Source organism: Lytechinus pictus, chromosome 1 (genome assembly GCF_037042905.1).
Source record: "Lytechinus pictus isolate F3 Inbred chromosome 1, Lp3.0, whole genome shotgun sequence".
NCBI lineage: Eukaryota > Metazoa > Echinodermata > Echinoidea > Temnopleuroida > Toxopneustidae > Lytechinus > Lytechinus pictus.
This window is the reverse complement of record NC_087245.1, coordinates 2972809-3000322: the sequence shown is the minus strand read 5'-3', so window position 1 is coordinate 3000322 and position 27514 is coordinate 2972809. Positions and strand designations below refer to the sequence as shown.

Below are 27514 nucleotides of genomic sequence, written 5' to 3'. Positions count from 1 at the left end.
GATAATCACCAATTCAAGATCAAATTATACGATAACTACTTGCAGTGTGTTGATAAAATGAAATATCTTGGGGTTATACTCGACTCGCAACTGACCTGGTCTGACCATGTAAGATATATATGTAATAAAATATCACGTACAATTGGATGTATTCGCCGCATAAAGCAATTAATACCCCATAAAACTCTTGTAACCTTATATTTTGCTTTAATTTTACCACATATTGATTATTGCTGCACTGCATGGGGAAGTTGTTCAAAAACAAATCTTTCCAAACTACAAAAATTACAAAATAGATATGCAAGATTAATATTAAATAAGGATTATAACACACCGCAGTGTACACTTCTTACAACCCTAAATTGGCAATCCGTTGAACAAAGACTTAAATATCACTACTGTTTATTAGTATTTAAAATAATTAATGTAAAAGCCCCTAACTATTTAAAATCGCTTATCACCTATCGCACCTGTAAATATTGTACCCGCTATGCACTAAATTCTCTCCTCGACATTCCATTCCCCAAAACTGAATTCAAAAGAAAGTCATTCTCTTATAAAGCAAGCTCCCTATTTAATAAACTCCCATTTTCAGTTCAATCCACACATTCTATAAATTCTTTTAAACGAGGTTACCTATTGGCCAAACATTTATTATAACAAAGTATCTTCTAGTATTCTTTCCTTTTTGTTTATTTGTTTTCTTTTTTATGTTTATTTTATAGATTATAACTTTTTATATTGATTTTCACTTGTATTTATATATATTATCATGTTTATGTTCTATTTTATGTTTGTAAAGGGGGAGGGCTTCGTTGTAAAGCAGTTTTATAACTGAACCGAACTACCCTCCACCTTATTTTATCATTTGTTATAAATAAAACATTAATAAATAAATAAATAAATAAATAAATAAATAAATGCCCTGTAGCATCATGTCAGTGATGGAGTGGTTGGGAAGGTTAAAATGGCGGCCAACTGGAGTGTCCAGCTTTGATGTGTTGACGGTGGCTCTGTGCCCGTAGAATCGTTTCTTGAGTGTGGTCTTGGTTTCCCTTATGTATTGTACCCTACAAACTCTACAAGTGATGAGATATAAAACATTAGTGGTAGTGCATGTGATGTTGCCATTGGTTTGGTGAGAAAGGCTGGTAGAGTTTCTGGTGAAAGTGTCGCCCTCGTGAATGTGTATTTCACTGTTTAAAAGTTTAAACTGTTATGAAGTTTAAACAATTACAAGAAAGTTCAAACAACTCGTTGTTAGAGTGACAAGCTTAAACAACTTGCTATTTTTTTTTAATTCGTATATGTCTCAATTTCTCTTAATGTGTACTGTCTTTTGAAATTTGCCCAGGTGACTTCGTGTTTGCTTGAAGCGAAAACTTCAATTTATCTTAAATGTTCAATAAACCACAAAATGAACATCTAAGACGTGTTTAACATCTATTTTTTTAATGTCAAGTTTCAACGCAATTCAAAATATTAAATTTATCATGTAAATGATAATACACAATGATTAGACTGTAAGTTACGATTAATATCATATTCAAACTCAGTCCATTAGAATAACTACTGAAAATAACGGATTTTATTCTTAAATTTGCTGTATACAATTTTATGAAGACTGTGTATTCCATGAATACATTAACATGAAAATGCACATCACTCTAAAGAGGGAAAATTCTTCCTAATGATATAATATTGTTATATGATGATGGATCAATAAGAAAACTATTACTCTACTCCACAAGTTAGTTGCGAATTTTTAACGATTTTTTGTGGTTGCCTGTTCTTGTTCAGAAATATGACGCGGCAATTCAATCGTGAATATACATTTCTTTCGATTGTAGATTATTTGATGAATATACCTATCTTGTTCACATGGCCTATGAAAGAAGAAACAATGTAAGCTCTACTAAAAAATACGGCACTACGACATTTTCTATTTAAAAAAAGCATTGTGAACATGATGAATGTAAGCAATTGGACTTTCTCATAAAGGTTCTACAAAGAATATTAGAAATAAAGCTAATTTTCCAGCCACATTAGACCTTTACATGTATTAGATCAACCATGCCTGACGCCCAACTCGGAGCCCGTGTTCTGGGCCTTGGTTTAAAGTTGTAGTTTAACTATAGAGAGCCAATTGGGGCACAAATCTATTATACATGATCAATTTATTAATTCTTGTGGCACTCAAATCATTTATAACTGTCTCAGAATGATAACTGAAATATATATTTTTTTTCATTATGAAAGCAAAGGAAAACAAAATAGTAAATATAAGAAATAAACAATATTAACTGATTTTTTTTTAGTTTTTGGCTCCCATTATTTTAGCAGAGTTAGACCATGGTCTAAGTTAAACCTGACACGAGTTTTGCAGCTCAAATACGCACACGCATAGAAAAAGTGTGGAACTTTGTGCGCGTTGACGTTTTGGAGAACGGTACAATCATAGCTCCATGGACTATTTTTCCGGTGATCTCACAAGAGCGAGTAGGAGCACTATCCATGCACCTATGGATATCAATGAGTTTGAGTGAATGAAACCAGTTATGTAACATCTAGCATTCTTCATCTAATTTTTAATACATGATTTCACTGTCTTCTTTATTCTTTCTCTTTCACTGAAGTTTTAACAGGATCTATCCTCACACCCAGCGTTTCAAAGGAAGGATTTTACTTGTATTAATGGGGTATATCGAGTAGTAGATGGACAATTATTTGTTGGTAGATTAATAAGCCTTTGTGGTGTGCCTTCCCGTGTATTCTATGTAAGAACCCTCTTTCAACTTCACAACTTCTTTCATCAAATCCCGCCCACTCTCTGTCTCTCTTGCTTTCTTCACTAGGTTCACATAATCCCCATCTATTGTTTGTAATTATTTTCTTTGTATTTGGCTTTCAACCCACCACCTCTTTCTCTCCCACTCTGCCCCACCTCTCTCTGTGCACCATTTATGTCACTTGTCACATATAAGTCTCTCTTGTATAAATTCCATCAGTCGTATTTATAATCTTACTAATTCCCTTATTACAATCTGGTTTATCATTCCATTATTTTTGTTGTTGCTGGTGAATGCCATTTGTAATACGTTTGATCATCAAAGTGAAAAACAGGTTTTGTAATTATCCAATTGATGTAATAATGTACAGACATTAATATTGATATCCAATGCGTACCATTATTTTTTCAACATATTTCCTTATTGGGACCCTTTCTTAGGTCTATAAGTCTCTCTTTTGTCCAATTGGTTCCAATCTCTATCATGTATGCACTCTAAAACCTCAAAACTCAATATTTCTTTCAAGCTGCATATTCAACACATAACACACTCGCAATCACACAGTTTCCCCAACACTAAAATAAAAACAGCTTAAGAAAAGCATTCAGCAAATCTGTCATTTTGTAACAAATAAAATATGAATACTCATTCCTCTTTTATTTCTCAAATCTCGTAATCATCCTCAACAAAACAATCATCAGTTTACCTTGTTTGATTAATCTTCAAATTTTGAAAGACATAAAAACAATTTGTTCTTGGTACTCACTAAATTAAACATTCTCTCTTATTTACATATTGCTTGGAAGATCATATGTTTTAGTGAGAAGCAAAAGGCTGTGAAGTCAGTACACAAACACAAAGTGCCCTTCTACATCTCACCCACTCTAAGAAGTATATATAGTATGTATATAATGATGGAAAATCATATATATGTATGTATATATATATATATATACATTATATACATTCATAAGAATTACTTTGGCAAAGTTAAACATAGAACATAACACAAAGAGAACACAATAAAACAAATTAGTATTAATCAAGTACATACCAACTGGCAAGGGGTGTTCAATATTCAGAGGGAGAAAAAAATGTTGCATTCAAAGGGGATGAAAATATTTGACGACTAAAAATTACACTAATTATAAAGGAACTTTCCTGTGAGGCATGATCTAGGATACTAAAGAAAGAAAATGAATATTGTATAAAATCCTAATAATTCTGCTTAATCTCAGCAAATTGAGACATCCTAATTAAGTAACAGATCAGCTCTGATGGGTTAGAAATTATCGTTTTAAAAGTCATGATCTATGCAAATAAGCTGTTGCTAAAAATACTTAACAATGTGGTAAAGAATATATATCCAAACCAAACCCATTTCCGTTTAAATGGTGATAAAATTCTTTATTACTCCCAAGAAAGCTATGAGAGGAAAAACAGGGATGACATCCATTCTCTCAATACATATTCATTTAATGGTTCCACAGCAGCCTCAATCTAATGAAGGATGATATGAGTATATACAATCATTTACATGCAGTATTTCTAAAGGCATTTTAATGAAAAATGATTGAAAAAATACATTTTCAACCACTTCCTGCAATTTAAAATACCCTTTTCCGGAGATTGACTATATTTACAATATTTATAATAGAATGGATTTCCAAAAAAAGTAAATATCAAATTTTCATAAGAGGACGTATAAAAAATATTAATGTCATTTCATTGAATCCTGAATATTATAAAATTAATTTGAATAACTTCTCACACTAAAAATATATTAAGTATATATCTGGAAGCATGAGTATCAATATCTAATATGACAAAGAGTGGGTGTAATTGCACTTTGCAAAAAACAAACATGCAAAGGAAATTTTCACTCAACAAAAATGTTACCAAGTTTAAATATTGGAGCAATAGAGAGAGAGAGAGAATCAAAATATTCATATTATTACACAAATTCATTTTATCTCCTGGTCATTTCCATTCTCAATATTTCATTTCATACATGAAATAATGAAATGAAATAAACCATATATAATGTTTCGATTAGTTTAAAAAAAACATTAAGCTGATTTCTTTTGGTTTCCAAACAATTAAGCATGTATGATATTTTTGGAGCATTTTTAGAGCTCATTTTGCTTTCCTTAAAAAAGGGAATATATAAACTGCATTCTGATAACTATTTACAGGAAAACTTTAAGCTGAGTTTGGGGTTTTCAAATAATTCAATATGATATCCGCAATGTGGAAGCCCACAATTCAATCATAAAAATGATAGCAAGTATGGCCCTACATATTCTCAAATAAGTCACATAATACAAAATAAATAATAAAGCAATAGTTATCATCAACAATGTTATTATTCAAATCCAATAGGTCAGGCTAAATTTGAAATGTAAAGAAAAATGATGATATAGAATCAATTATGACACTTATATAGAACTGATAAATATTTTCAAAACAATTATTGTGTCAACAACATACAGATATTTACATTTTTGTGTGGAATTTTAAACTAAAAAGTATAATGACTTGTCAAACAAATATTACTGAATAAAATAAGGTTTTCCTTATTGCAAAAAAAAGTAAAGTACAATCCTATTTGCCCAATTGTTGTTGTGACACATCAAAATATTTGTTTTATTTTTTAAAGTCCCACCCTAATCAAATAATAACATTTAAGGTCAGGCATACTCCCTGCCGCATTTTTTGCCATACCAGTCTCGGTGTGAATAAGGAATGCCATTATGTAATCAGCTAGGCTTCAATGCAAACTTTATGGCAACAATTTTGAAAGGTTACATTGAATATGTGCATACAATGATTTTTATTTTGAAATGGCAAATCCCGGATGTTATTACAATAAAAACTTCTTCACTCTTTACCAAATCTCGAAGGATTACCTGTCCACAACATATTTGCCCCCTTTCATATAATTTTGCATTACTGCTAATATAAGGACCGCCTGCATTAAATGATTACCTTTTCTTTTATTTCTATTGAGTGGATATTTCAATACTTGGAAATCACCAAATTGCACAGTTACTAGAGCATTTGGGGGGGGGGGGTTGTCATCATTATTCCTCAGGAAAAAAGCAACATGTTATACCCAAATACTGCACAAAATCATGATTGCAAATATTTGCAATAATTCTTTTACAAGCACACCTTGATTAGGATATATATATACACACATGTACTACCCATCACTTGGTAAATCTTTGATCGCCATTTAATGACACATATTATTGTACAATTATTGTTACAACAATACTGCACTAAATTATTTGGTCATCATAGATTTATTCTATGTCACTGTGGCATTGTATGTCTGCTTTGTTGGTGTCTCTATTCAATTCAACTTTATTTCCACAATTAAAAACTATATATACAAATCATTGACATAAGTAATATATTTTACATGTAGAGAGGGTCAAAGGAAGCACAACTGGGGCCCGTCTTACAAAGAGTTGTGATTGATCCAATCAATCACAACTATGGACGGCCAGCAATGTCAATATCTAAAATGCATGTTTGTTTTAACAATTTATCTGGCGGATTGTTTGTTTTGTAAAATGAAAATTTTCTGTATATTTCTTTTAGTAGTGAATCGTACCATAAATTAATGTTCCAAGACAAATTGTCATCCATAAAAATACTTTAAAATTTTACACTGTGAAGTTGAGTAATTTTAATGTTGTTATAGTGCAATTTCAAGTTATCTGTCATTCGCTTGCATAAATAACTTAAACAATATATAATTGGTTTTTTAAGTATTCACAATCTGACATCCACTCATTAATCTTTTTTAAGTTATAAACTCATATCTCTAAACAGAAAACCAATATTGCTACCAGACATAAGAGACACACGTGTCATCTGTGAATTACACAAAGTTGAGCATATTTGAACATTGGGGTAAATCATTTATGAATAACAAAAAAGGAGTGGGATCAGGACTTTTAGAGTCACACTTAAATTTCAGTTGCGTATGGTATACAATGCATCATCGCATTGGTCAGATCATTACAGTGTATCCATCAATTAGATTAAGCCTTGAATAACATGTGTGCATTGAGATTGAAGCATGTCTCTAAGTCATTCTTACTTCGAGAAAACAACTCCCTGGTGTATTTAATTGATGACAGCAAGTTGTGCTACTCAAGCTCATATTCTTTGCCTATTCATTATTCTAAAATCCTTCACTTTACTCTGATGGTAATGTGCTACGCCTGAGCAGCACAATCAACACTATATATTCAAGCAACTTAAGTGGCCCAGTTATTCTGCAGAGCTTCCATCTTCTGAATGGTACGTACAGGAACAAGCAAAGACATTGCACACTTCCTCCATCAATACTGCAATACAGTTAACACAAATGTATGGTGCTTGAAATTTCAAATATTCTTTCAGCTTTGGTATCTTGGTGTAAATCTAAACAGGCATATGAGTGGCTTGGTATTCATCAGCCATAGATCCATCAATTTCTTCTTCAGATTCTTCGTCATCCAACTGTTTATGAATAAAAGAGAGAGAGAAAGAAAGAAAGAAGGAAATGCATTAAAATCATCACTGCTTTTACTACCTATATTGCTATTACACTACCCTACAGCTTTGATGTTCACCTTATTTGCCAAAAGTCTGTTCACTAAATGTTTTTATTTCAATTGCATACTCCAGGAATCATAACTGTTCTTAAAAACCTGACAGCTTTCCAGGTATAGCAACAAGTAATTTAAATCACTTATTAAACTATTACCAGCTATGGACAACTTTACCCTGGATTGCTTTGGTCAACCAGTTGTGTCATTCTCCACAACATTCTGTTAATTGTTTAATTTCCAAGTAAGTAAATTGCCATCTTTTGTATAGTTTGCTGAAATAGCATAATCCAGCATCTGTAGATCTTATCCTACACTTAAAAAAGAGTTGAACAGGTGTATTGATTTCAAATGAAAATTTCATGGACAATGAAATGTTGAAATGGTAATGAGCAAAGACAATGTATTTTTAAAATAATCTGATAATCAAAGTGAAGTAGATTCAACTGCAATAGTGATAATAAAGTATGCTTACAGCTTCCAGCTCTTGATCAGTATAGATAAACCTCATGAGCCTACGGATTGCCACAAGAAGGATGAAGAAGAATGGGAAACAGATAGCAATGATGGACGTCTTGATCATCCAGACGGCTACGAGACATACAAGCTGAATAGATGTAAACAGGTGGATCTTCCATGCTTTTACCTGGTAAAAGATTGAACAATTATTAGAAATTTCATCCACAAAAATATTGTGGCCTAGGGTTAGAAAACATTGAAAGGTATATCTGAATTAAAGCTTCTTGGAGATGATCATATACTTGCCTGCATATAATTGTTTCAGAACAAAAACCATATTACATTTTAGTTCATGCACAAATAACCCCAGGTTTACATCCATAAATTCTATCATCCATCTGGTATCCATTCATTCCTCTATCCATCCCTCAATCCACCCATTCAACATTCTACCATCCACCCATATAATATCCATTCCTCATGAGCAAAACACTTTCTTTTATTTCCGATTTGCAATTCATCAACACTCCATTTTTCTGCTTGACCATCTTCTCAACAAATCATCCATCCACTTACATTTTGCATTCATCTATTCTTTAACCATTCATCTATTCTTTAACAATTCATCAATCCAGTCTTTGAATGATCAGTATTCAGATATTTTCCCTCATTCTATTAATCCTATTTTAATTATTGCACTCAACCACCATCAGTCTAATAATACAAACATGTATGTACCATCTTCTTCCGTCCTCCAATCTCTTCACTTCCTATCTTCATCAATCCATTCTTCTATCACTCCTATCCACCCTCCATCTTTCTGTTCTATCATCTTCCATCAAATAATTAACTTACCATTCTGATATACTTGACATCCGGATGATGTTTGCTTGGCATAAAGAATACTTTAATTCTTTCTATCATTTGGAGACCACTCAATGAACAGAGTCCAAGGTATAAGAAGACTCCTAGAAGTACAGCTATTGGCACCTCTCTCAACAATGGTGCCATATATAATGATAAACCTGTGTGAAGCAGCAAGACACAATCAATCGTAGTTCTTTATTTAGTGCTTTTGAAGGAGAGCACTGTACATATGTTATATCTCATGAATCAAGCATTAAAACTATGAACAGAAAATCCAAGCTCAGATGCATGCCTAATGATCAATAAAAATTTAACATATCATTCACAATGATGTCATTTCCAAATATATATATAATAGTTTTGCCAATAATGACTTTAAAATAATTGCTTTCTGTGTGTCTGTGTGATTTTACAAAGGTGTATTAATCAGATATGATTATTTACATCTGAGGCCAACTGTTAATATCATCACTGGTTTATAACTTTCACAGGCAGCTGGAATTTAATGTAATGCAAGGAAACTAACTGAATAATTATTGATGAAACTGACCTATGGCAAGACTAACAAAGAAATTGGTCATCCTTTGGTCTTTGATGTGGTCTAGTCTTGGTTTCACACCTGGAGCATCAGTCCTAGTCATGACACTTAGACTAGCTACATGAGAGACTGTTCTGACTGTAGCAGCACACATCCAAGGTAGACCTAAGATTCCTGATAGGGCTGTCAAGAATCCCATGATAAACATATCAAGATGAAAACCAGTGCCCTTCTTTAACTTGTGTTCCTTCTTGTTAACAATAACCCTGAGGAGAAAGATAGATCATAATGAACATTGTCACTACCAGAAGTCATAACTTTCATTATCATCATCTTCACTATCATCAACTTCATCATGTCCATTATGGTCATCATCATCAATATCCAATAACAGCACCTTCATCATCGTCATCGTCACCATCATCGTCGTCATCATCGTCGTCATCATCATTATCATCATCTGAATTATTAACATTGCCAGCATAGTCGCCATGGTCACCATCGTTATCATTGTCATCATCGACATCATTGCAATCCTCTTCTTTCTATCATAGCCATCACCAAAACCAATCAACTATCATCACAATTACCATTATCATCATTACAGCCAGAGATGTACCAGCCTCTCCCTCTCCCTCCTCATGATTTACCATCACCCATGCCATCAAAGTGTTCATCACTACAGAACCATCCCAACCACTACCATCCTCATCTTCTTACCGACCTCCAAACCAACACACTTACCCTGTAAGAAGTGTCTCCATGTAGAGAAGGATGAAGACAAGGAATGCTGGTACTGAAGCACCCAGGATGGCTATCATTGGCATGGGTTGATCTACACCCATAGGATTGATAAACCAGCCTCTCTTGGATGGATTCGTAGGAGCAAAACCGGTCCCTATGGTTAGTTTCTGCAATCGAACATAGTAATAATAAAATTGATAAATTAATAAAAGTGAGGATCTGCTCATTCTAATGGATATCCTAGAGAAATATTGCTGTATTTGATATGGAGTAAGAAACAGAATTAGTAATGGGTGTCCACTGAGCAGGCGCGGATCCAGGGGGGGGGGGGGCACAGGGGCACGTGCCCCCCCCCCCTTTTGAGAAGCAAAATTAAAATTTGTAATGTAAAAATGCCATGAAAACAGAGGTGTGCCACCTCTTCTGAAATTGAAGACCGGGTACGAAATATCCTTATTGGTGGTTGAAAACCTTTTTTTCCCCCGGGTACGAGATATCCTTAATTTTTGGTTGAAAACCTTTTTTTTTTTTGGGGGGGGGGGCTTGTCAAACCCCCCCCCCCCTTTTGGAAAATCCTGGATCCATCCCTGCCACTGTGTACATCAAACAAGGGACAGTCAACCTTCATAATAATACATCAATCTGACAAAAAAATCAAACAAACAGATCTGTAAGTTCTACTCAATCAAACTGCAGAATAATGGATATTAACATATTAACATACATTTGTCGTGTTACTGTAAGAGAAATATAAAACACAAATACAATAAACATTTCTCTTGTCTTTCTTTGATTAGTGACTAGATGAAACCATTCACATTGATTCTTACTTATTATCTTACTTATATCCTTTAGTGTCATTCTGTATGAAAAATTGCTATCATTTAATCTTGTTTTGAGTACAATACATACTCAATACCTTTGCACTTAGACTGTATTATCTGGAAATATCTTTTTCCTCCATAAAAGTCTTAAGGTCTAAAACCCAAAATGGATAAAATATCAATATTATTCAGGGTCCAGACACAGAAAAAAAGTGTGTGAAAATCGACAAACACAAAATATTGTTTAATAAATATTATGTTATGAAACTAAAAAATTATGAACGAACTAAATGAGATAATTATTGAACTCACTTGAAGGTAGACATTCTTGGTGAAGTATGATATGGTAACCATGACGGTGATTGCTATAGCGATACCAATGTCACCAAATGCTCTTCTTGACTGTAAGTAACAAAAAAGGAAGTAGATAATAATAATATTAAATATTCATATAGCACAATAACTATTTCTATATATTCTATTGAATATCAATCAATATGAAATGACAAATTCTTAAAAATGTTGGCTCTAGACTTATAAATTGTAAACTTTGGTCAGATTTGATAAAATCATCGACTATAAAAACAATTGCATGATTCAAATATCACAGTGAGATCTTATACTTCTTGATGCATATAATTTATGGATTTGAAATTACAATGAAAAAATAATTTTATCACATCTAATTTGCTGGAAAAAAAGACTATGAATGATTCCTCCTACCGTTCTGCCCAAGAATCTGCTATTTCTGAACTGCCTGATGAAGAACGCTATAAAGAATGTTCCAAATGTAAGAATGATTGACATGAGAGTGGTGTTAGGCTTGGGATCCCAACCAGAAGGTACATAACATTTCTTTTTCTTTCCAGATTTCCCACTGTATTTATCATCTCCATAATGATCAGTAGCATTCATCATAATGTCAAAGTATGTCACATGTTCATCCAGTCCGTGTGATAATGATGAGCTGGTGACAGAGCTCAGGATTGGGGAGGTTGTGACGTTGAACTGCTGGATGATGTCGGTGGGCCGTGCATAGATACTAGATGAGTTGTATATGGGAGGGTATGTGCTGTTCAGATCAGCCAGGCAGTAGTTCTCCTGAAAGGGGTTCTGACAAGCCACCTAGAGAATGAGATGAAATAAAAATTATTTATTTCAACAAATCTATTTTGATCCTCTAGGGCCCTTGCTGGTTATTAGGAACCATCCAAATACTATTAACTTCATAAAAACACCAATTAACTACCAGACAGATAATATGAAATGAAATTATGATAGATTTAAGCTTCCACAACAATATTCACAAATATGAAATATGTGAAATGTACGTTAGGATTAATCATTCAACCTTGTTACTACATACATCTAACGACAAAAAATTCTAAAATATATTCAGATTTATCACTATAGGCTTACAGTGCATCCCACAAAAAAGGAAACCCATTTTCAGAGATAGATTTCACAGTTGTTAAACATGTTTTTATGATGAATTTGATACTTATGGTAAAAGTGAAATCTCATATTTAATTTGAGACCAACAGCTTAGCAAATCATTTGCGCACAGCAGATTACAAACAATGAATATTCAGTCAGGCCTATCAAAAACGATTTTCGCAGAAACTCAAGTGTTAATCCGAATCCACTCTCATTTCAGGGATCAGTGAGAGAAACTTAACAAAGAATACAAAAGAAATGCTAATGAGCCAATAGTCGAATAGGCACGGTTGTCGTTTCACGAACCAATCTTGTCCTATCTTTCCGCGCAACCTGATTTTGACATTAAAATTTCAAACTCCTCTTGCTCATTAATGCGTGAAGTGTTTGTCATGTATTAGGTATCAAAATGTAGAGGAATAATTGAATTTTATGATTATGTAAATAAAATATCATAATTAGTTTGCATTTGAAGAAAACAGATGTCGGATTCCCAGTTTCCTTTTTTTGAGATGCACTGTATACTAATAAGGACCTGTATTCATAAAAAGTTATAATAGCTGGTTTTAACCTAATATAAAGCTATTATGCTTTAAATAGCAGTCTCCTCTATCTTTAAATTACTATTTTACTTTATATCTTATACTGAATTGATGGAAATAAATGAACAAATAAAATGAAATGCACCAATAGATCGCAGTACACTTATAAAGGTTTTCTTGAATACATGTAAAATGCAGTAATAAAACTTACATATTTGAGTCCACTGACGGTCTCATAGATGAAGATGATAGAAATGAGAAGGGCAAATATCTCCTCAGTAAATCTAGTAAAATGTCGGACGAGAACGCTGCCCTCTACTGCTACACAGATGGTTGCTATAAGAAACGTCCATATACCAATCCATGCACGGAATGGTAACAGCTCAATATTCATCTGCTTGGAAAACTGGAAATGGATAACACACAAATACAGGCATCATTTTTGTTTCATTAAGAAGAATTTTGTATAATTTGGCTGACTCAACCAATAAGGAAACCATCCCAAAATTACTGTATACCTGTTTCATGTGGTGCGGCAAAACATCTGTATAACTGATGTAGATATGTTTTTTGACAAAGAATATTGTTTTGGTATGGAATACATTTATGTCATTATTTACTGCCAAAATCAAAGGATCAGTTAATGTTAAAATATAAAAAATGAAGAAATTCATTTACATATTCCAAATAAAAAAGATTCCTTGATATTTGACATTCAAAGTTTGCAATTGACAATCTATATGATACAATGATATTCATGATGCTCTAAACAAAAATCATGACTATTACCAATGCACCATTATCCTCACGATGCTTTCTTTAAAAGATCAACACCATTGGTCATCTTCCAATTTATTTACATTGCACTGCTCTCAACTAAAAAATGCAGAGTGTAAAACAGCTGTCCTGCTCATGCCAGGGTATAAGAAAACAATTTTCATCCTTACCAGTAATAGGTTTTCTTCAAAGACCAACACTGGACCAGTAGGACCTATGATGATGAGAGGTTGCCCTGAGAGTAGTGAGAAGATGATGCCATTGAGAGATGTTGAGATGATCATCTCAGACACTCCCATATAACCCTGCGTCATTTCACCTGTAGGAAAATCATGATTGACAAGAACAGACAAATGGAAGTGAAATCCAGATCTAGTTTGATAGACATTTTTTGACTATTTTTTTTATTTAGGATACATGTATTCCACTCAGGGAATACCCAAAGTACCAGTTTCCCTTGTTAAACAAATCTGGTCTGCAGTAAAGGAAGTGAAGAATTATTCAAGAATGGTCAAGCAGCAGGTAGACAAGAAACAAAATTTGACCACAGGACTAAACTCTCCCATCCGGATTCTGAATTCAGATTTTATTTAAACTCTGGTCTAAAGTTGTGGTTTAACTATGGATAGCCAATTGTGACATAAATCTCTAACAGGACAATTTCAATTCATCAGCTCATTTGACACTAAAATCATTCATAACTGTCTAGGAATTATAACTAATAGTTGACCTTTTTGCTTCCCACAAATTTAGCACAGAGTTAGACCATGGTCTAAATTATGCTGGTTTTCAGAATACGGGCCTTCATCATTAATAACTCTAAAAGAAAATACATACATATGTATATATTTTTCACTAGTAACCCTCCTCTTGCAAATTTTTCTTAATGAACAGACATTTTTGGTGGTATCAAAAATGTCTTTTGACTGGGCTACTTGATGGTTGGTACTTTATCTAAAGACCGTTTCATAAAGATAAGATAAAGATGTTTGCAAGATATGAATGATTTTATGCACAACCGGTGACCCTTCCTTGTGCTAAACAAGATGCCCAAATTTTCATTATTTAACTGAACACCCTAAACATCCCAATTTCTAAATGTTTAAACAGACTTTGTACTTGCAAATCCCTGATCACTATGTACCTACCTAAGATACCACCAAAAGTAATAGCTGGTGAGAGACAAGCGAAGTAGAGAAAGACGAAGGCAGCCAAACAGGTGATGTTAAAGGAATCTAAGACATCAGAGAGGTAGTGAGGATATCTTCTTCTGATATCTTTGAAGAGACCACCAAACAAGTATCCTGTACGTTGTAAGGGGTCTCCATGCACCTTCTCCACTGTAAGGAAATGCTGCAAGGCTGATGCATATAAACAGACAAAAACACGGATTAGAATACATGTATATAGAAGGTGAGAATAGAATCAATTCTAGATTTCCTTTAAATCATGTGAATAGCACCTCCAATGTACACTGATTGAAATGGCTGAGAACTTGTTCATATATCTGGTGACACCGTCCTGATCATTTCAGAGAATTTTCCTTCCCTCTCTTCATATATCATACTTCATTACAATGAAGGATTTCCTACTTTTCAAGATTCTTTCTCTTATGTTTTCCACTTCGATCTTCCTTTCCAATATACTCAAAACACACTATTTCATTGATTTACCGGTCTATAGTTTATATTTCTCATATTCATCTGGCCATGGCTCCTGACCATCACTTATTCTTAAATCAAAGAATGTAAGTCATCAAACTTACCCACTGTATCCTCTTCCTTCAACTTCAATGTCTTTCTTCTCTTGTTCACCTTCTCTTGTTCTCTCTTCTGTAACCTAGTGATTGGCATAAGTAGTTCCTTATCCCAATCTCCTGGTGGTAGCACCATGGTGTCATTGAGAAACTCATTGATTCCCACTAGGATGTCCTTCCTCTCACGGGCGGAGTAGGCAATATTCCTGAACACCTCATCGGAGAAGAGCGTGGCAAGGGCTCGACCCACTTCATGGTAGTTGAGGGTTGGCATGGGAGGACCAGTTACCACAAATACATACCTGATAGAAAACACACACACAAAAATCACTAAGTTTGATGTCAGCATAATGTAATCAATCACTTATGACATTACATGTATCAGTCATGTTTATACCCCCAAAATAACCAATATTTTCACAAGACATAACATACATTTTCTTGAGAAAAAATAAAAAGCTTTGACTTTTTAATTCAAATATCAAAATAATGTCGAAACTGCCCTCACTCTTTTGAAACCCCCTCTCACTATTTTCTTCATTTTTACACCGTTTGCTTCTGTTTCACAACCCATTTCCCAGCTTCACTCTTCTTCTCTGGAATGATATGCCTCATTCACTGGTGAAGATTCTTTCTTTATTCTGTTATACAAATAGTGCAGAGGGTTCTTAATGCCAAGGTGGTTACTCTCCTCTAAAAAAGGGCTTTCATTTGACATCATATCCGAGGGTTCAACCCAATTTTTTTCTCTCAACCAATTCATCTATCAACATACCTCAATGGGATAGGGACCTCCAATAAGTTCTCAAAGAGTATAGGTTCATCCAGCCTGACCAGGACCATGTATGGTTGTTCAAGGTATTCTTCCTTGGCAACAAGGACCAGAGCTCCCTCAGAGTCTGGTGGGATCTTCTTAATGATGCCATCAGTCCTGTGTTGTTGAAGGGCACTTAGTGTAGCAGCAGAGAGGTTCCTGTTGATAGCTGACCCGTTGTCGTTATTCACCTTGAGGTGTGTGATCTTCTCCTGCTGTTGGATGTCTTCAATCATCGGAGTCTTGGATTCTGGATCAACAAACTGGAAGACAAATAATTAACAAGATTTAGCTACTGTGTTGAACGATGCAGCTTATTTAAAGCTACTAATACAATGAAATCGATTAACTTCAAAAGAAGAATGTTAAAATATAAATGAATAAAACAAAGGAAGATGTGATTTTCATTTCAGTAAGGAATACAGAAGTCACTTGAATCATGTAGTACATACAAATTATCAAAACTTTGTGTACATGTATAAAAATATTCCTTGAGATGTGCACTTCAAATAAACTGACGTATAATGAATAAGAATCTCTTAATTACCCTTCCAGAGTGTGCTAGAACCCTGGTATATTATAAAACTTAAAGGAATCTGATTTAAACAAAACATCTCACAAAGCTCACTGACTGAGCGAGTCAGAGTTTGGTATTTGATGTGCATCTCTCAATTCCACACCTGAATTCCTCCTTTAATTTCAAAGTTACTATCCTGTGAGCAATGAACTACATGTATAAAGGCTGTTTTTATTTTGAGCATGGAGGGAGGTAAACCTCACTTTGACCCAGTGTACGTATAACATACCCCATTGCCATTGATATGACCTGTACCATCCATAGCACTCATGGATCGACTGACAGGGAAGTGGTTGGAGTTGAGCTGATTCTGATGCTGATGTGAACTACGATGATGGTGACTGAAGTCAGCAATGGTAGAAAGACGTCTTATAGATGCTCTCACAATACCAGTATGCTCATCTTGGTAGCTAGGGGATATAGAAAACGTCATTAAAATAAGTACAAGTACAGTTTATTTTTATAAAAAATAAAGAAAATCCCTACTGAAATGGGTACAGTGAACAATATGATACAAAAATATATATATTTTTAAATACATTGCATTTGTCATTGCTCTATGATGAACAGATTTACCAATCATTGGTGGTGTTTAGAAAGGGGGGGGTAGAAGGGGTAGGAGAATTCTCGCTACCCCAAATAGCGATTTCGCCGAGATCCGGGAAAATCCCTGTAACGCGCATTGCATTATGGGATAGCTTTTCGGTATTACAACTTCCTGATCGGAAGTCCAATGCACTGTTTTGCCATTCAGATCAACAGTGCCGTCATGCACAACAACACAACGTCGCTTTCGCTCGGAAAGTTCGTGATCACAACCCTCTCTTTTACATTTTCACGTGAAATATATTTTTTATTTCTATTTATAATTCAAATGGAATCAAAACTGACCAAATTAGATAAAACGTATTATAATCTGTACATATTACGCTGATTGGCTTAGATTTCAGCGTGGTGGAAAACTCAGTATCGCGAACCTCGCGCGAGCATAACTCTGAACCGGAAGTGGTGATGACGACCCGACGAAGTCAAAATTATCTCGTCTCGCGCATTATGAGATTTTTGTTCCTATTTGGGGTAGCGAGAATTAAGGGAGAGGGGAATAGAAAAATACAAGAGGAAATAGCAATCCCAAAAGTGAACTGGAAATGAATAAATTCACAACACAACAATAGAAATTGAGATAAGATATCAAAAGTGCACACTGGTGATACTGTGTGGTCATGGTCATTGCTTAAGGTTAGGTTATACACAGGTGGGGGTGTGATCAAATTAATTTACACTGTTTACAGAATTTACATTTCCTTACTGATGTCAGCACAAATAGACCTATTTTCATAAACAAATATGTGATTTGTTTTTAATAGGCTTTGAGGATAGACTCCTCTATGAATAGAAATTTATTAACATTAACATGCATGTGAACAACGTACGCGACAACCAGATGCTGGTGATTGTACGTCAACGGACAGATACAGATAACAATGAGCATTTCTGAGACTAAAACATGCTCTATGAAGCAGTTGTAATGGTGAAGGCAGGGTAGTGGTCTGTAGGCATTATTAAGAGTATATCAATGTATATATCTATATATGTTTGTAAACTATATTTACAAGTTTGCACGTAACCGACTTTGAATGACAAGGTTGTGTGAGGCAGAGTTAGGGTTAGCGTGTTAAATACCACAACAGGTTGAACTATGACATTGCTCCCACTTGCTACTGTATGAAATTCTGGATTTGAATTCAACCATGGATAAATTAATCATGGCTTAACATTTTAAAATCAATATCATACTACCTTTTATAAGGGAAAGGAAATTGACTCTTTCCAAAGTTCTTTAATAAATTGAGGATTGGGCCCGGGGGGGGGGGGGGGGGGGGGGGACTCATATTACATTTTGAAGGAGGTGTGCCTGACGAAACCCTGAAATGGGGGTCTTGGGAACTAAATATATACTGGGTGGTGTGAAAAACAGGGTCTAAGGAGCGGGATCCCGGAACGGTACTACTAGGTATACAGTGGGTGCGGGCTAGCGCTGTGCATGTGGGAACTAGCGTGCATGGCACCATGGTATAGAGGAAATACTACTGGTATGAAGCCGTGCGTACAGCTGCAAGCTTTGCGATGCTCGCGCCAGACAATTTAGACAGGGCTTGGGAACTGAGATGTTCCGTAACACAGGTCTTGAGTGCGGGGTGCGCAGCTTCTGAACGGAACTTTTGTCATTCCGAGTACCTAGGGAACTGAAAATCAGGTCTGAAAAAGGGGGTCATCAAAGCGGCACGTCCTCATACCACCAATATATGTGAGTGCCCCTCCCCCCCTCTGGGGGGGATTGGGGTTCTGGGGTAGTTTTGTAGAACTTTGCATGATGATTTCAGTGTCTAGCCTCCCTGAGACTGTATCAATATTACACATTATTTCTTTAAAAACAGTATGTCAGGAAAGTTAGTTGGATACATTCCAGCAGTGGTATTTGTTATAAAAGCAATGTACTACTATTATTAACTCAACTTATTTTTCTTTGCGGAAGCCAGAGGAAATTAGGCACCATCAACAAAAAATCACATGTTAACCAGATGAGCTATCTTACCTATTTACACTTCCTCTTAGCAATCTATGTTGCATATTAGAGCTGATGTATGCGTATGCATGTAGGCAATGAGGTTTGAAATACAATCAAAAGTAAAAATTACACAAAGTACTGTATTCCCTGTGTTATCAGACATATCTTTGGTACTCAATTTTCACAGAGCCAATGTGATTTTATAGGTATGATGAGTAATGCAATTTGAATAATCTAGATTGAAAGACTTTAGTGTTTGCCTATATGAATAATATACATAAGCCTTCTCCATATTGAATGATGTTAAGACAATGCCATCAATTATAGTCAAGTGAATGGAATATATCCCAATGGAAATCATCATGCACTTAATATAACGTTGCAGAGGACATTCCAAACTTTATAACAAATGGAAGATCAGTTTAAATGAGGTGAAATAAATGAAATGATCAATTTTCACAAATAAAACAACATATACTCAGATCAACTTAAGAGTGTTGATTTGGTACAATGTTCTCCTATTTCCAAGATTCATAAACACTGCACTGACAAGCAAATACTCAATTTTTCAGGTTACTATAGGAAAGAGTTAATGGATTTACTAACCTTCCAGCGCTTGCCCTGAGCATCTTTGAGATAAGCATACGATCATTCCTTCCCATGTTATGTTCCTCTTCAAGCCCATCTAGGATAGCATCAAAGATGCCTTGTAAGGTGGTCCTCTGACAATCAAGAAGCATCAGGCCTAAACAAAACACAATATCGATCTCCAATCATTAATTGGATATGAACTTGGCATTTCATGTAGCAGAATCCCCTTCATCCATTTAAGTCGTTATAAACTTTATTCAAGATATTAATCAGAGTAATCCCCCAGAATCTACAGAGAAATTAACTTGCAAACTTGCTTGTTCTAGGGTTGCCAATTCACAATCAATATTCGATTGAAGTGTATGCATTTCTTTTTTAAAATGCAGTGTTAAGATAGTCTATTAATTACATACATGTGCGCAAAAGATTGTTTGAACAGTGTGTACAGCCGTATGATATATATATAATTTTCTTCCAAGAGATGTTGTTTCAATCAGTAGTACATATTGCACACACAACTTCCTAAGATGTTAGTGTTGGGTTTTAAAAGTCTATTCAACAGCCTATAACAACATGGCACCATTCACTTTCACACCACACCAAAGTGAACAAAGGTGTGTGCACCTACCATTTTCAAGCCCCTTCCTTAGCTGTGGCAAGCTATTGAATGTAAGTGAGGCTACATGAGGTTTACCCCATCTCTCTGATCCAGCCTCCCAATCTTCCTCAAACTTGATCCATCTTGCAGTCTCCTTCCATATCTTCTCCACAAACCCTTCTTCAGACTGATTCTGGTTGTACTGCCATGAGTCAAGCTGTACAAAGAGCTACAAAGAAAAATATATATATATTTACAATGTCAGTTATGTGATCAAAATTCATTATTATTGGGGATAAGTCTGTGATTATTTATCAAACTGGATTCAAATGAAATGTGTAAAAGGAAATGTGGACAACCACAGGGGCCGCGGAGTGGTTTTCAAAGTGGGGGGGGGCTGACCATGCAAAAAATCACAATCATATGGTCATTTTTGTACACGGTTTAAGAAAAAAAGTGGGGGCTGAAGCCCCCCCCCCCCCCCGGTTCCGCGGCCCCTGAACCAGAAACTCTTGGACTCATGAATAAAATAGCGTGGATAACCATGGCAACAGGCGTCAATTTGGCGCACTGTGACAAAAACGCGCATCAGCATTGGACATTTCCTACTCACGCGCCCGATACGCGCTAAATTAAGCGTAATTTATACAGAAAATCTGCATAAATCATGGATTCAACCGTGGGTTTTCAAAACCACCTTTGTGAATTCGGGCCTTTGAGTTAGGACAATACAAATCCGAAATGTCTCTACTTTTAAAAAAAGTCTTTGAATGTGGTGCTTAATCACAGACCTACAAAAATAAAATCTAAATAACTAATAATTAAAATAACTGTTGATTTAATATATTATGCAATATGGAACTACTAACCTGTATGAATTATGCAGGTCTTTCATTCCATTCCAAAATGTAAAACTAACATCAGATTGGAAGGACATAATTCTTACCTCATGAGGTTCATGTGCTCTCTTGGTATTGATGGGGAATTTCTCTTGAGTAACATTAACATTCCCTTTCCTCCTTCCACTGTAGCCTAAAAGTTAAAACAAACAGTGAAATTATTACAAGTATAGTAAACTTAGTATATCATCTACATAAATCTGGCTTATTTCAATGTCAGCCCTCCGAAAGGCAACAATTACATGGACTTAATACTAGTTAAATAATACAATACACAAACTCTCTTAAATCTTTTCGAATTGACCAGTAAACCCATTTATTTCAGATTGGTCTAATGCCAATTCGTCCAATTACCAACTCATCTACTATCGTTTGGTCTACAATCAGTTCATCCACTATCCTCATGGTCTAAATGCCATTTCGTCCACTCACCATTTTGTCTAATAACCACTTGGTCCAATAGCAATTAGTCCATATACCATTTGGTCTAATTGGACTAAGTGTTAATTGGGCAAAATGAATGAAAAGAAAATGGGTGGTAGACCAACTGGTGTTAAGACAAAATGGTCAGAGAACTGGTAATAAGACAAAGTGATTATTGGACCACATGGCTGTTTATGGAATGGCATTAGACCATGTGATGAGAGGACGGGTTGTTTTCCCCCAAGCTTTTCCCCGGGGTCATATTCTGGCGACAACTTGTTTCGGGGCCAAAATGTGTAAATAAAGCCTGTGAAACTTGTTTAGGGGGTTATTTTGCACACAGAGAAAAACTCGTTTAGGGGGTTGTTTGGAAATAATTTGGTTACCCATGTGTAGTAGAAATTTAATTCTGCACCAGCCGTATAAGATGCCGACGATTCGCCTTCTAATTTTTCTATCCACAGAGAATCAAGGGATAAGGAAGGCATGGAGCTGGTGGTAAAACACCACAGAGCTTGAGAGCACAGAGCACCTTAAATTAAAGTTGTGATATTGCTCTGTCAGTACCTCAAATGTATGACTGTCAGTAAACACTGGGTTCACGTCGTAACATTTTTCGCTTCTTCTTGGGCCACAAACGTTCCTGGTCTATAGTATTGCAGTAGCGCAAGGCTGCTGGGCGGCAGCCAAGAGGTGGCTCAGGGGAGACGGTTTCCAAATGGAAAAACCTGTGGGTGGGAGGCTTTGAGGATTGTTCATAATCTCATTTGCCTGTTTTGGACCCTCAATCTCCTCTTGAGAGAGGCGATCGCTCCCCCGAAAGTGCTTTTCACTATGGGTGTTAGTCCAGATTGGACCTTGGGAGCGTTATCAAATTCATTAGTGTCTGAGTCTCCAAGCAAGAGGAGGCAGAATCGCCCGATTGGCCGGGGCTTATATTCCTTTTCTCTGTCAGGGAAGCGGGTACCCACTCTAGCTCCCACCCATCATGTTGGGGTAGGTGCTCATTGCCGTGAAGACTCTCGGACTTCATTCATGAGGAATAAATAGAAAGTTTTAGGAGCAGTGAATGAGAACGGCGTCGCAGTCGTCTGATCGTTCAAGTCAATGTCGTCGTCTGCCCTTGATCACTACAGATGCTAATATTTTAGATTTCACTTGACTTGTACGTGTACGTACGTCCACGTGAAAAAGCTTGATAACAAGTGAGTCATGACACGCTGCCCGATCGACCCGGAAGATCTGGCGAACCATCGCTTGACGACCCGGTCGGGTGATGCGAAGGTGCAAATTATGCACACTTGCCCTTTTACTTGCTTTGATTACTTTTTACGTGAGTTAGGATATATATCGAGGAGATCAGAAAGCAATATCAAATATGATAAACATAATGCATCGTACAACTGACATTAATTTTGTGAACACTGAAAACTGTGTTTTGATAGGGAAAGGTTGATCTTCATGCTGAGCTTGAGCAATTAAAATGACGTCACTCACGTCGACTATGATTTAGGAGAACCGCAGAATAGATGTGGCGAGGTTCTCAATTCTGGTAGTGGACTAGGGTGAGTACCTGACGCATATGGCAGGCCAAAAAATGATGTCATCTCATACCAGTCGTCTATGTGGACGTGTTTCTAAAACTGCTCAGTAATTTCTATAGAGCAGGGAGGGATAACACCTGAATAAAAACAAGTCCGGCTGCAAACTGAAAAGAAAGAAAAGGAAGGAATTCACGTTTCAAACCTAAGATATGGGGCGATGCCCGAAACTCCTGCTGTGAAGCAAGGAGAACTATTCGCGTAACAAAGGATGAGAATAATAAAGACCGGGCATCAAACAAAGACCTACAGTATCACGCAAGAGAGAGCGCAGGGAAGCCATGGGAGGAAGACCTCGCACAAGCACATGTACAAAAATATTTAGAACACTGGGATAAAAAGGAAGAATTCAGAAAATCGCTTAAAAAGTCAGTCTCCGGGAATTCAAAACGAGCCAAACCATACAATACTGAAGTAAAAAGGGTTGGCATTGAATCTGGTTGCAAAGAAGCAACACAATACAGCCTAAAATTGTATTTTGGAAGTGTACTTATTATAGCTCTTTCAAAAGCACACTTTCTTGGAGACGTCTTCACTCTGCTAGGGCGAAGAAGCAGAGGTTCGTGCAAAAATGATTTGAGAAATGACCAGATTCTGATTGTATTCATTCATGGTAGCACTCATAATCAAAAGAGATTGGATTTGGCTTGAAGATGGATTGCTGAGTCTGTGTTAAACATTTCAATTGCTCAAGTTCTAATTAGTTAAATCTGGACCAGAGTCTGAGTAGGTGGTTTCAGAACACCTCGAAGTTCGTCAGTTCCAGGTATTTTGGTAATGTGAAAGCAAACTACGAGTAATTTTCCCAAAAGAAAATACCCGCTAAATAGTAGGTACTTGGCGAAATTACGAGAACTTTCGCGGGGATTTTTCCAAGGTCGTGGGTATTTTGGCAATCTGAAAGCAAAGTACAAGAACTTGTATCCTATCTATCACCGTGATAAGTGAATTTCCGGTGCATAGCACGCGCTGTTCGATATGCATGGATATGCGAGGTCTACCGAGCGAGCAAGCCAGCGCCAGTGCATGCAGCGATAAACATACGTACACTTTTTATGCGACGTGATTCGAGGTTCGACTGACTCGGCGGTTGATTCTTATGAATTAAGGGTGATATTTACCGGTATTCTACATTTTCATACCAGATGACATCGCACTGGAGTGAGGAGGCCACCAAGGCCTTAATTCAATGTGGAGAGAAATCTAGTGCAATTGCAGATGATGATCATGGGAGCAAATGATTTGCGCATACGATCAAGTATAGTTAGTACATGCTAGAGCTAGGCCGGCCGCAGGCGGATCTCCTGCCCCGGCCGGCCGTCCCACGATCGCGATACGTACCGCTGTTGAAAAGCGCGCGCTACTTCGTCTGCTACCAGACAGTACTGCACATGCTCATAACTTCGAGAAATTTCCCCGAAGAGTGTGTTTCGGGGCGGTCTGAATGCGGAAATAAATATCTGGTATTTTTTAGCATGAAAAAGTTCTCATAATTTAACGGGGATTCTTGTGATCGAGGCAGTTTGAAACCACCTAGTGCCATCATATCAATGAAATAAAGATCTGTTTGATCATAGTCCTTGTTTAATAAACATAAGAAAATAAGAATCTATCAGACTTTTTAAAATTCAATAACACAGATTATAAACAGATTTTTTTACAATGCAGTTGAACAAGTCATTTAATATAAGGGTGCAAATTATTGTTTTTGGACAACAAATACAGCTGCTTCCGATTAGTAAGGGTAGTTACATGTAACCCTACATAACCATGGTGTGGTATCCAAGATTTTTTTTTCCCTTTACATATTCATAAAAAAACATTTGTTTGTGTTGAGAATCTTCCAACCAGAAATAGTGCAGTCACCCCTCATAATTTAACTTCTCATGTTAACACCCGCAACACAAAAGAGCCACTGGTGCAGATCAAAATCAAACATTGTAGTTTTTGTTCATTTTTCCTCTTTACAAAAAGCTTCCACTGAAAATAGGGCAAATTTGTCTGGATATAAATAATGCATTCAACATGTGCATTCAACACAACACATCAAGTAAAGAAAGCAAAGACATGTTGTATCACTTGCAGATCATGCCAGTTGAACTTGGTTTCCAACGACTTGATCTGACTACACTTGTCGTTCACTTGATCCTTAAGGCTTAATCTGGGAAATACCCCTTCCTGTGCACAACAGGTTAATATCTTTTCAAGAATATACCTTCTTCGGCCGAGCGCAAGCGTCGTCTCATCCTCGTCCTATAGAGTGTTCCAAGAGAGAATAATCTATACTGTTAACAATTGTTTGTCTCCTTCCAGTCAAACACCCATCTTATACCTAAAATCATGTATTGCTCTTTGGATAACCAATGGTGAAATAAAACATCTAATAATGAACTAGCCTGTTTATTGTCCTTCCACAGAAGTCAAAATGACCATCATTTGTAAACTCGCTTTATTGTCAAAGTTGCATAACGATTTCCTCTCAGCAAGGAGACGCACAGGAAACCGGTCCTGGTGGGGTTTCGATTTGAGTCTGATTTCAAACATGCATAGCATAAAAAACAACTAACTGCCCATGAAATAACAAACACCGTCTCCCACACAATAGATATGCTTTTTCATCATTTCCTTCTCCCTTCAAAATGACTAATATACTCTTTACCATGAAACAATAATAGATTTTCTGATTCATTCTTTTACACAACACCGAAGTACAATACTGTATTTGAAACTTTACTTTGAGTTTGATATAATCTGAGTCTGATAGAATCTACTTGTAAATACAGCATTAAAAGAAATTGTACTGAAACAACTCTATTGAATAGAGAATGGAACATGAACACACAACTACATCAAACTTTGCCCCCCCCCCTCCAGAATCCAGATTCATGGCAATATTTTGAATTAGTTCCTTCATATTATAGTAGCAGACCATGGGTGAACATTGGTAAGGTAACCTTTGATATCCAGAGTTACAAGACACTTCCTACCTAAATGAAACATAATATTCGATCCCAAAGTAAAATACATAAATATAAAAATGACACCTATAAAGGGGACAAGTACGAACAAAATAAGGTACAGCAGGCCCAAAGAAAACCTCTAGTTGAATATGATAGTCATGTAATTCACATTTTGTTCACCAGTACCAAGAATGAAATGTTGTCTAGACCCATTAATTTATAATCACATGCACTTTGAATGTTCTGTAGTATACTCTACCTTCCGATTCCCTCATTGCCGAAAAGACAAAAACATGTTCTTCCTGTGGACATGTACATTATTCTGGGCTCTCTTCTTGTAAAGATGAAAGGATTTTTCTTGTGTACATCATGGAGCTATTAGCTCTATGCTAGCATGATGCTTCATGAACAATATAAATCTCACGTTGTGCCCGTGTCTGTGTGCAAAGCATACTAATGAAGTCCATTTCCAATATGCAATTTTTAAAAATTGATTTCTGTATAATTTACCTACTTCCTCAATAAAGCCTGATAAAAGGAAGTTAAAGCTAAGTTAGACAGAATCCATTTCCTTTTTATTTCATAAGCTCTTTCTCTTGAAGTGACTGTTGCATGGTTAATATCTATGCTCTCTGAAATCATGACAATACTTACCTGATTTTCTTATTTATGTATCCTTCTACTCCTGTTAGTTCATGTTTCATGGACTACCCTCGAATATATGTACGTACTCAGATTATTATGCAATCGTACCATCTCCCAGTGAACACATGACCACTTCTACTTCTGCTCACATTCATATATCATATTAGCATACATGTTAAACCTCCTCTGAGCACTCGCAAAAGTGACAAGTGGCCACGCAAGGTGAGGGGACAGAGGGCAGGATAGTAGAAAGATACATCCAATTATCTCATACATAAGAAAATCAGGCAAGTACTTTCATGATTTACTTCAATAATCTTGATGGTTCCATCTACTTTGCTAGACTGGCAAGGATAACCTTGGTAGGTATGTCAAAAAAAAAGGAAGTAACTAAGTTCAAGGGAGATGTAGATGCAGAGGCCGCTGCTTTCAAAGCTGAGGGCGCAAGCTCTCCTCAGCCGAGGAATTTACCTTAAAAGAAGATGTAAGGAAAACGC

At 36.0% G+C, this 27514-nt stretch overlaps 1 protein-coding gene across 2 annotated transcripts; it reads right to left on the bottom strand.

Annotated features, from left to right (window-relative positions):
* Nucleotides 1–6005: 6005 nt before the first annotated feature.
* LOC129255800 (anion exchange protein 3-like) lies at nt 6006–26695 on the bottom strand. Of its 2 annotated transcripts, none has more exons than XM_064106155.1 (17): nt 26632–26695; nt 21436–21521; nt 20520–20718; nt 19907–20045; nt 16961–17141; nt 16116–16417; nt 15350–15642; nt 14733–14945; nt 13755–13903; nt 13019–13213; nt 11552–11953; nt 11141–11230; nt 10005–10171; nt 9273–9526; nt 8711–8880; nt 7872–8042; nt 6006–7307 (listed from the first exon to the last, which is right to left on the bottom strand). In XM_064106155.1, the coding sequence occupies exons 1-17, from the start codon at nt 26645–26647 to the stop codon at nt 7230–7232; spliced, it is 3105 nt and encodes a 1034-aa protein (XP_063962225.1). In that variant the 5' UTR covers nt 26648–26695; the 3' UTR covers nt 6006–7229. The 2 variants fall into 2 exon arrangements, with proteins under 2 accessions (XP_063962225.1, XP_063962191.1); XM_064106121.1 differs by lacking the exon at nt 26632–26695 and adding an exon at nt 25628–25834.
* Nucleotides 26696–27514: the final 819 nt, after the last annotated feature.